This window comes from Taeniopygia guttata, chromosome 5, assembly GCF_048771995.1.
Source record: "Taeniopygia guttata chromosome 5, bTaeGut7.mat, whole genome shotgun sequence".
NCBI classification, from domain to species: Eukaryota; Metazoa; Chordata; class Aves; order Passeriformes; family Estrildidae; genus Taeniopygia; species Taeniopygia guttata.
Window position 1 is genome coordinate 18,383,178 of NC_133030.1, and position 11,200 is coordinate 18,394,377.

At 46.9% G+C, this 11,200-nt stretch overlaps 1 protein-coding gene across 1 annotated transcript; it reads left to right on the top strand.

Annotated features, from left to right (window-relative positions):
- Window positions 1-7,372: 7,372 nt before the first annotated feature.
- On the top strand, window positions 7,373-10,633 carry INS (insulin). Its single transcript, XM_002198933.5, has 3 exons — window positions 7,373-7,445; window positions 7,969-8,172; window positions 10,394-10,633. Exons 1-3 carry the CDS (start codon window positions 7,373-7,375, stop codon window positions 10,528-10,530), a joined length of 414 nt encoding a protein of 137 aa, XP_002198969.2. The 3' UTR covers window positions 10,531-10,633.
- The last annotated feature ends 567 nt before the right edge of the window (window positions 10,634-11,200 follow it).

Here is an 11,200-nt window from a genome sequence, read left to right on the forward strand (position 1 = left end):
AGATGATCTTTTGACATTTTTCTGGCACGGCTGAAAGCAGAAAGTGTCTGAAATGCCTTGAAAACTCATCAGGATGGGGTTTTGGGTGGTGATTTTCTTTTTTTTTTTTTTTTTTGTCCTGGTTTTGTTGTTGTTTTTGACTGAATAGAGAGGTTTGCAAAGATTAGGTAAGGGGTTGGAAAACCCCACGTGTCTGCACCCCAGATGTGCTACTGTAGCCTTGCAGTACTCTCGTTGTGCAGCTGGTGGGGTTGGCGGTGACAGGACAATAAAACAAGCGTTTGGAGATTAGATGTTTTTCAGTCTAGCAAGTGCTGTGATCCAAATGGACGAGGATTTCTCCCTGTGTCTCTTAACCAATTCACTTTGACCATCTTGTGTAGGTGTGAATCACTCAGGGGCATCTGTAGCACATGCACATGTTTACTTCTGTACACAGCAAACCTCCCAAAACTCATGCACATCCCAACGAAGCTGGATGGGACCCACACAGACTCCTTGTGCATCGCCTGAACACTTTTGCTCCAGTGCTGTAGAAGGTTTGGGTCTCAAATCTAAATTTTCCCAAATCCAGAACACTCTCTGCAGCTCCAACCAGCCACTTCATATGTGTTTCTGTATATTATGTTCAGAGGTTTATCTTTAGTTACTTCGGATGAAGCAACTGCTTTTCAAACTCGTGATACAAAGATTTGAATTAAGCCTGAACTACAACAATGCCAGACTGAACAGGCTAAGTGGTGAACTCCATTCTCTGATGGATTCAAGGCCTGTCCTCATTGATTTTTCTGGAGGAATAATGACAGAAAATCCTGTATTTTTTTTTTTACTCCTGACATTAGTTCTACTTGGTATCTTTGTGATTATTTTCTCTGGGCACAGCAGGGTGAATTGATCTACAAAATATTTTCAGGGATGGTGGAGGATTAAGTATCTTGCACAGATATTTCAATGCAACAGTTGTTACCAAGGACTGTGAGAGAAAAACAGGGTGGGGTAAGGGAGTTGTTCATTTTCCTTCCACTAAGGTCAGCCTTAAATAACTCTCCCACCTCCCTCGGAGGCTGAGACAAGATAATAAGACAAAAATGTCAGAGCAAAGCACGGGGCCCCCTCTATTTACAGCAAAGGCCAAATCGCTAACCAACAGATCGGAGCTTGCTTTCTAAACACCGATAAGCGGCAACTTTGAATTAACAGCCCCGGTTCCTCTGCTGCTGTAAATCAGCCTGACCCCGACTGCCCGCAGCACCCCAGAGCCTCCCCCCAGCCAGGGTCTCTCCAGCAGCAGGAGGGGGCTGCAGCAGTGGGCTTAACCCTCCCGGCCCTGGAGATCCCTGTGCCTGGCTCCAAACGCCCCCCCTTCTTCCCCTCCCCAGCCCCCTATCACTAACAAGCCTTATCAGCAGGATTTACACCTCCTTGTCTAGGAACCCATAGGAAAGCCTATGGACTAGTTACCGATGTGCATCCAAATCCCTAAAGTAGCTTTAAGTGCTCAAAACAATCCACTTACCCAGCGATAATTAATGGGATGGACCTGGGAGTTCCCGTGAGATCAGGACACTCTACAGTGGGGCCGGACCAACAGCAAGCAGGAAAAGGGGCAGCCCTTCTGCAAGTCCTTGGCACCTCCTGACCCCAGTGGAGCATCCTGGGAGTGAGGAATGACAATGCCGGGAAGATGGATGCCTGGGAGCAATTCATAAGAGCAATGGTGAGCTGGGGTGTTTTTCACTGCCAGATGCGGTGTTGGGAAAGGTGCTTTGCACAGAGCTGTGCCAGCCAGCAAAACACCAAATGCCACATGGATGATGCTGTTGGAGTGAGGGGAAAGGAGGAAAAAAGTCACAGCTCCTGTCTCAGGTCCCAGCCCAGCTGGGGGAACCTGGAGTGCTGAAGCTCGAGGTATACCCTGTGAAGGTGAAGGAGCAAGCAGCACCTCCAGAAGCCATGGAGGGAAATGGGGTTTTAGGTCAATATGCAGTGGCCAAAAACACAGATGGATGTGACATAACAATTTATTTTCAATCCATGAGACCACTTTACAGCTGGGACAGATCCAGTCTGAGCCAGTAAAACACATTCCTTTGTTTTTTGGCATTTCCCTCCTTACCCACTTGCTGCTTTGACTGCTTATAGCACCCAGCTGGAGCACCCAGCACTTTCTGCTGTCTCTGCCCATCCTTTCCAGCACTGTGACCAAGGCCCAGGTCATCATCTCCTCTGTTTCACGAAAGGCTTCTCCAGGTCCAAAGGGTTCCTGTGATGCCGCCTGCTGTGGAAGCCATGGTGGTGGCACTATGAAACTTTAGTGCCTACAGTTTTGGACACTGGAGAAAACTCCCTGGCAGACTCAATGGCCCCTCTCATGGCTGTTTCCCGAGGACTGGGTCAAGATCCTCTCTCTTTGTTCTTGTGGACTTGACGACACAAAGGACAGATGTAGTATCAGTGCTGAAAATGGGTATTTTTAGATTGGTGCTGATCAGGCTACTTTTCCAGTGCTCCTACACTCAGTGGAAATTATTTGTTACTTTTGTTCCTCAGTACTTGTCCTCTGGCAGGGTGTCATCACCCCTTCTAATGTTTCTCCATCTCCACCAAGGATTACTTTTGGCCCATTAATAGCCACAGATTTAATCTTCTCCTCATTGATAAACAAACTAATTTGTTCTGCTGTGTCTGCTAATAGCTGTTTCTAGGAACTAATAACAGCTCTTAGGTGCTATTTTCTTCTTTACCTTCTCAAAAAACATGTGGCCGCTAGTATTTTCACAGGGTTAAAAGAAGCATAGCTGGTTTTTCTGTCTCTATTTATAACCTTGCATATGCTCTTCCCAAAGTGGACGGGAAAGATTTTGGGAGCTTTACTCTGGAGATCATTAAATTTGGTTGAGCTTACTTGGGTAGCTGCACTTGTGGAGAGGTTTGAGCCTGCAGAGGCCAGTGGGACTTGAACAAGGTGCAGCCAAACTAATTTGCAAATTCAGTGGTCCCTGGTGAGCTGGGCTTGCCAAAGGTCACCATTTCCCTGTGAGAGGCATTGTGTACTCAGGAGGGGTGGCCAGAGGGTTTGAGCCTCAGGAGGCTGTTCTCAGAGCTACAGCACACCTGGGAACCTCCCTTGCTCTCTAAGGAAAGCTACTGGCTCTTTGGAATTGCCAATTGCATCTTCTGCCAGTGAGCTGCATCTCCAGGGGTGTGCCTGTGCTCACAGCCCTCTCTGCTCTTCACAGCCAGCCCAGAGCTGATGGGAACTGATGGGTCAGACCTGGTTGGCTACACTGAGCTTTGGGACACCCCTGCTGTTTTACAAACCCATCATTTATGCTCTAAGTAGCAGGATAATGTCCCTGGCCTGGAAGAGCCTGGAAAATTGTGAAGTCCACTGTCCAGCAGGAGCATCTTGCTTGAGCCTGGTGGACAGTGGGGCAATGGGGGTGGCTCACACGGCCACCAGCCAGGCAGAGGCCCAGATTAGTCTATGGAAGCAGCTGAGATTACTTGTATTGAAGCGAGCACTTCAGTGCCCCCTCTGAAGCAAGGGTATCTCTCATTGTGTGACAACAGATAAGCCAAAGCCTCACCCTTTGCTACAGCAGCCCCTCTCTCCCCAAGGCGACGTACCTTCGCAGGCATCTTTGCAAGTATTGCCAGAATTAATCCCCCTTCTCAGTGCCAGGTTCACCTCTCTGCCCTTCATCTCACACCCATGCCACTGCACGTGTGCTTGGACACGTCCCTGGGAGCAAAGCAGCTGGAAACCACATGGAAACAAGTTTGCTCCCACATGGGAGCACCAAGGATGCTGGCCACCCCCAGATCCTGCTCTTGGGAGTGCAGACCAGTCAGGGTAATTGGGGCTGTGCTCCAGCAGGCTGCCGGCACAGCACAGATGAGCACTGGGGCTGTTTGCTTCAAAAGCCACTGAATTCACCCCACAGGGAAGAGGAGTCGTGTGGTCACTGCTGTGTGGATCCCTGCTGCTCCTCTGGGACAATGCACACACAGGCATGGGAAGGACAGTGGCAGTGACCACAGGGCATCAGAGCAGCAAGGGAGATGTGGGTGACATTTTGGGGTTCCTGGGTGCTGAGAACTTGTTTGCCTCCAGCCCTGACCTTTGCTGTAACTAAGACTTGCACAAACTTGTAATTGTTAACCAGTTCCCCTGTAGTGGGCTTGTTATTTTTTTGGGACAGGATTTGAAAATGCAAGACATCTACAGTAGTAAAGATTTTATTGTGCTGGCAGCGGACTGTAAAACTCGATTACATGACACTGGGGATTGCCTAAACCTTGTTCCCACTGATGCAACTGCTCAGACTTGGGGGGATGTGAGGAAAGGAGGTGGTTTTGAGTCACGTCTGGAGGTGCTTTAGCATGAAGGGCAGGAGCAGCCCACTCCCACCCAGCCGCTCCCACCCTTCAGCCAAGCGAGCCCAATGTGGACATGAGGATCTGGGGGATCACAGGAGCCATGTAGCTGAAACAATGGATGAGTGCTTGGTCCATCACTGCCTAATGACATGAAAATCCTGGGAAAGCCCAGCCTGGAAGGAGTAAGTGGAGATTTTTCTGTAGAAAAAGCTTTTCCATCTAGAAATAGGCTCCCCTGTTGGCCCCCTCTCTCAGTTCAATGCTGACACGGGAGTTTTCCCTCTAAGACAAAACTTTCCACAGTTTGTATCCGTTTTATATCCATTTATATGACTGCTAGCATTTTTCATATTCCAGAGGACCATTTATGGTAAGAAAATACGTTTTCCAATAAATAATCAAAGTGATCATATTTTGGAAGAGGAAAAAAATCGTAGTAGGAAACCTTGGAAAAAAAAAATTGGCCTGTGCTGAACATCGAGCCAGCATGATATCTTTTTTCCTTCCAATAAATCTTCTGGCTTATTTCTATACCCAAACTACTGTGGGCCAAGAGGAATTCCTGAATGCTCGGGTACAGTCAGCCCTTCCCCTGCTGCGGCATGCTGCAGGAATGCCACGAGCTTTTTCAAGCTACCTCCAGGATTTGGTTAGCCAAGAGTAAGAGAAGGATGAGGCTAAGAACATGGCACTTTCAAAGCAAAAGAAAGCAGCTTCTTTTGAGACATCAGTGGTGCAACCTCAGGGAAGGGGAGAGTCCAGCAGGGAAGATGCCTAGAAGGGATAGTGGATGGAGGAGTCTCCTTACAAAGTCCCTCTGTCAATAAAATTTGAGTTCAGGTGAGCTCAGGTAACATTCAAAAGTGCAAGCAGGAAAGCCCTAAATGGCAAATCTCAGTGTGTGATTAACCTGGGGAACACCCTGCTCAGGAGCCTTTCCAAGGCAATCACTTGACTGAGGTCTGTTGAACCTGGAGCAGTTGAAACTGCAGCCAGCAGTGCCTGATGACTGCAGGAAAATGATTGCCAAGGGGATCTGGAGGGCAATTCTCAGGGTTGTCCTCTCTGTGTGAGATTCCAGTTGCAAGGTCCCTGCTCTGGAGGAAGCATGAGTCAGACAAGACTTCTGCTCTTGACTCTGGCAACCTACTTCAGTTGGGGTAAAATGCCAGGTTTTATCCTATGCAGCTGCTAATTCCCCACTAAATTACCCAGTAGTAAGAAGGTCTCAGTAAGTGAATTCCCTGAACTCCTATCTTGCTGAAACCTGAGCCCCTCTCCATGGGTATACTACTAGGTCATTCAAGTACATCTAATATCTTTTTTGAGGGGAAGAGAGGCAGAGATAGTGTTACACATTGTGCATAAATGCTATTAGCTGTAGTTGAGCATCACAACTTGGATTTATTAGCAGGGGGCTGAAAGACCTACATGGCAGGGGATGTAACTGATAACCTTGTCTTGCATCCGTTTGAGCAAATGGGTCCTGTCCCCGTGTGCTCATCAGAGATTTAGCGCTTCTCACGAGCTTTTTTGCAATCACAGTCATTTAGCAAACATATGATACTTCACACTCACAGCCGTGACAGGGGCATATGGCACTTCCTACCTCCTAAATGTTGATGGATGGAATTGCTTTGACTATTCAAGGAATCAAAGGCCTGGTTCAAATCTCAAGGCCTTGCACTGATTTCAGTGAACTTCCTTCTGATTTGTCCTGTGTATAGAGAATCGGGGCTTATTCTAAGTTAAACAAGCAAGAGAGTTCAAACAGATAAAATGTCTCCTACTCAGTGGTCCTGAGCACTTGCAGTCTCAAAAGTCAGAGCAATGGGAAGTTTGAAGATGATCTCATCCCTAGCATTTAAAATGTGCCTTTTCAGGGAGGAAAAAAAAAAATAAAAGGAGAAAAGAAAAAGAAAGTATACTTTAAGCAGAAAAAAGTACAAGCTCGCTATTGGGGGCAGAAAAGTTGAGCACAAAGCTACTCAAAAATAGGATAATGTTGTGAAAAAGAACAAGAGCTAGATCTATTGGAAAAATCAGACTCATAAAAGCCAGTGGACCACTGCTGACCCACCATCAATCTGCTTTTAAAAGCAAACTTACCAGCCAGAATGGAGATAATCAGGTATCTTCTGGTTTTCACTGGGATTAACCAGAAATGTTTCTTGGTGGTGAAGACACCATTTTGGAGAGAGCCTCAGATAGAAGAGCTGAAATATTCAAAGCTCTCAGCTGCACATGGCAGACTGAGCCTTTACTCTGGTTAATCCCAAACAGGAATTTGAAGGGACAGGTGAAAGAGGGATCTTGCCTTTCAGTGGGAGAAGGGGAAAAGGCTAATTATTTTTTTCCACAGACACAATTTCAAATGCTCAAACTCTGGTCCTGTGCTGAGCCAAAACGACCACCCAAGGTCTCCTGCAAAATGCAGATGTTATTCCTCCCCCTGCCCAAGCTGTGGACGCGTGTCTCTCGCTGTGCACTGCGTGGCCAGTGAGCCTGAGCACAATAATGTGTTTTCCTTCTCCTAACACCTGACAGTAGCATGATTTCACCAACCACTTGGTCCCACTGCTGCATACTTTCCAAGGTGATAGAAATCAAACAGATTAACATGTTTGCTTTTAATTTTACATTTTAGAAGCAGGTGTTGAACCATCTCAATGCCAACAGTGTCTATTGCCAGCATTAGTGTCATTAGTAGTCATTGCAGCTGTAATAGCACCATTATCTCCTGCTAAAAGGGTCACTGATGGCTTAGGACAGAGCTTGGGGAAGCTAAAAGAGCAGACTAAATGAGATGGAAACTGCAAACAGTTGCTTCTATCTTAACTTGCATAAAGACCTGTGGATGCTACGCAAAGGGAAATTAATTTGCACAAGTAGCAAAAATTTTGGCTGGAGTGTCATCAAGGAGGAGGAGCTCTTGGTAGCTCTTGTGTCACTTGGGCTAACGTAAAGCATATAAATATGGAAAGAGAGAATGGGGACATTACTACCAACCATCTTCATCCCTCAGAGTGAACTTCTCTCCATCTCTTGCTGCCACCTCTTGGGTAAGTTGGATTGCTTCCCTTCTGCTTTCTACCTGTTGTGCAGACCTGTCTTCTTAAGTTGATGAAGCAGGCAGTGACAATTGTGGCTCGTTGACCTAAGAAAATGAGGCCTCCTCAGGTCTTCCAGGACATTGGGCTGGTTTTGGGACATTATCACACATTACAGCCCCTTCTGAATGGGCAGAAAGAATTTTTCCTCTGAAGGGGTCTGCTGATCTTGGCTCTCCAGGACATGTGCACTATAGGGCTTGGTGGGATGGCTCTGCCAACCTTTTGAGGCAGGACAGCAGGGAGCCTGAGACTGCTGGAGCATGGAGATGGATTTATGGTTATAGTCAGTAGTCATTTACTGTCACTTGTAAATTCTGGTGCAGAAAGCTCTCCTTCCTTCTCAAACTAGAAGGTCTATCTCCTACTTTGGTCTCATTTCCTTGCCAGAGGATCTGAAAGATGCAAGATGCTTGATTACAACCTATTTTTACCTCCTAGGCTTTCCTGTGTCACCTCTGTCTCTTAACCCTAGGCCTCAGCCTGTCCACCATGGCTCTCTGGATCCGATCACTGCCTCTCCTGGCCCTCCTGGCTGTCTCCGGCCCCGGGAGCAGCCACGGGGCTGTCAACCAGCACCTCTGCGGCTCCCACTTGGTGGAAGCTCTGTACCTGGTGTGTGGGGAGCGGGGCTTCTTCTACCAACCCAAAGCCCGGCGGGATGTCGAGCAGCCTCTAGGTAAGTCAGGCTGACCGTGCAAGAGATGCAGCAACCAGCTACCTCTGACAGGGACACTGGGATGTCCTTCGTGGGGAATGCCAGGAATACCTTTGGCATACCGACAGCATCACATTGCCAGTGAAAAGCTCTGCAGGTTAAAAAGGCAGACGAGAGGGCAGGCAGGGAGAGAGGATTTATGAGGCAAAAGGAGTTGTGCCTGGAGGCTCAAATTAGTTTATTTCTTTGCGTGGTTGTTACACCAGCCTGGGAGTATTCATACAAAATAAAGGTGGGAGGAACTCAAGAAGCCTCTTTCTGCCCAAGGCAGGATCAGTTGTCCCCATTCTATTTCTTAGCCATGTTTGTCTTGTAAGTTCATTAAAACCTCCAGAGAGAAAGCTTCCTCTGCCTTCTGGGGCTGCCCATTCCCAAGCCTAACTGACCTTCTTCTTGAGTGCTTCTTCCCAGTAGCTAACCTGAACATCCCTTGCTGTAAATTATTTCTTGTCTTCTCAATAGTGGACATGGGGAAGAGACTAGTCCTTTCATCTTTATGATTGCTTTTCAAAATATTTCATTACTGTTTCCATGTCTGGTTTTGACCTCTGCTCAGCTACACAACCCCAGTGCCTTCCTAGGTCATATTTGCTAGATCTCTAAACACGCAACTCTGCATTTGTCCACATCCTTGCTGGCTGGTGAGGCCTGGAGAAGCACATTGAACATTCTGTCTTCCAAGCTTCTAATCAAGACTGTGAATAGATGAAGAAGAGACCCCTGTCCAAATTGCATCCATTTCAATCCTCTCGGTTCAAGATCAACCTTCTCTTAACATCCCCTGACTACAATACATCTCTCCCACCATCTGTCTTCCCATCTCATACTGTTGTCATTCATATCCAATCCCTCTCCTTTGTATGTAACCATCCTGTGAAATAGTCTTTGTAAGGTGAAACAAGATAATGCCCTAGCAGAGGGTTTGCCCATGGATTGTTTGGGATGCCATTTGCCCATTCTCTGATTATTGTTTTCTGCAGACCACTACAAATGGATTGGAGGTTTCGTTCACCAGACTACATAAATACTGTACAGAGAATTTTAATTGTGCCAAAAAGAATGCAAGTATTTGAGGATTTTATACCCTTTTTTTCCAGGACTTTTGCCTGAGCCACCATCTCTTTGTCACACAATCTGGTTATGTTTACAATCTGCTCACAGCTGGCTTGAAGGATGAAGACAAGTAAATCACAAAATTTTGACTAGCTATTTCCTCTTCTACTTAACATTGGACCAAATTTCCCCCAAATTTCCCTTCTAGCGCATTAGGATAATGATTTTGTGTTACTCTTGTGCCTTGTTCATTGCCTCATGCTTTGGGGGCTTGGGGATTTTGCATCTTCTACTGTTCTTGTATTGCCCTAGAAACCACATCTCATTCTCACTTTCCAGGCATTTTCTCTTTGCTGTTAAGGGCACTTTTCTTCCTGCAGGAAAAACTCACTGATTTATTTGCCATTTTCCATATTTTTATTGGGCTACTAAAACCTGAGCAGATCTGTGCATGAGTTTTCAAGTTCTCACCAGCAAATAATCATTCTGTTGAGTGTTATCTGTGTCCAAATACCCTGATTTATCATTGCTTCTAAAAACTTACCCCAGCTGTGAACAGAAACACACAAAGACTTTTGCTATCAGCTTGGGGCAATTTCCAGGCAGCCAACTGAATCAGGCTGTTCAGGAACAGCTGGGAAATGCACCCAGCCTCAGAACTGGACTGTCCCTGCAATCCTGTGAACATCCCAGTTGTCTGCCCAGGCTCCCAGAAGAGTGGGTGACATCCTAAAGGGCTCTTTAGTCCCAAACTTTTCTCTATAGAGCAGACAATCCCATTTTTACATCTCATTTACTAGTTGCTCACCCCAGGGAGGGCTCAGGATTTCTCTTCTTCTCCACATGGCTTCCCCACTAAAGCCCCTGTATCCCTTTATCCCTCACACTGCCAATAGTCACTCAGCTTGGCATCATCTGAACACCACAGGATTATTTTGGGAGAGAAAACAGGGAGCCTGAAGGTGCTACAAGAAGCACCAACCTGGGGAAACCTGTGCAATTTCCTTCCCATTTTCCAGCCAACTCTGGATTACAAATCTGGTACCTGCTAAGGGGGTGTCTGAAGGGCTCAAGAGCCAGGGTTGATGCTGTGTGATGTCCCACAACTTCCCTTCTTCTCCCCTGGCAGTGAGTGGTCCCTTGCATGGTGAGCTGGGAGAGCTGCCCTTCCAGCAGGAGGAGTTTGAGACGGTGAAGCGAGGGATCGTTGAGCAATGCTGCCACAACACCTGCTCCCTCTACCAGCTGGAAAACTACTGCAATTAGCAGCAGGGCTGGCGCTGGGGAGCTCATGGGCCGCGGGCAGAAACATGCACTTATGCTACTGCACCTTCAAAGCAATTGAATAAATGTTGTGGATCTCTTGGAAGGACTGTGCTGGTTCATGTGTCCACATCTTTTTGGCTGCTTTAGAGTGTCAGTGTCCATGCTTGGGTAAAGCACTTTTCAGCCATCACTTCAGATTGTCTTTCTGCCACACAAATGAACTCCGTGGGAGCGAGGGAGGGGAAGGGCATTACACAGCTTTGGAGCAGGTATATGGAGCATCCGGCACACCCAGTGCTTGGAGAACCAGAAGGAGAAGGCAGAGAGGTTTGAACAAGACTTCTCTTGCCAGGGAAACATTACATCTGTAACAATGTCATGCTGATCAACTTCCTGCAGTTCACAGCCCAAATATAGCCAGGCAGCTGGAGACTGAACTTCCTCAGCTACATAATGGAAACTGTAAAGATTAGGCAAAGAATTATGTCACCTATTCACTGTACTCAGGAAAATCATGGATGACCACCATGGCCAATTCAGAAAGTGTGTCTAGTTCCTACTTGTGCTTGTGGGAAACCCAGGGAGAGTCCCTGCTGTGGGATGTGCTTGTTGTTCACAAGGATATCACAAGCGATCTACTGAAAGTAGATTTAATCCAAGAAGGAGTTTT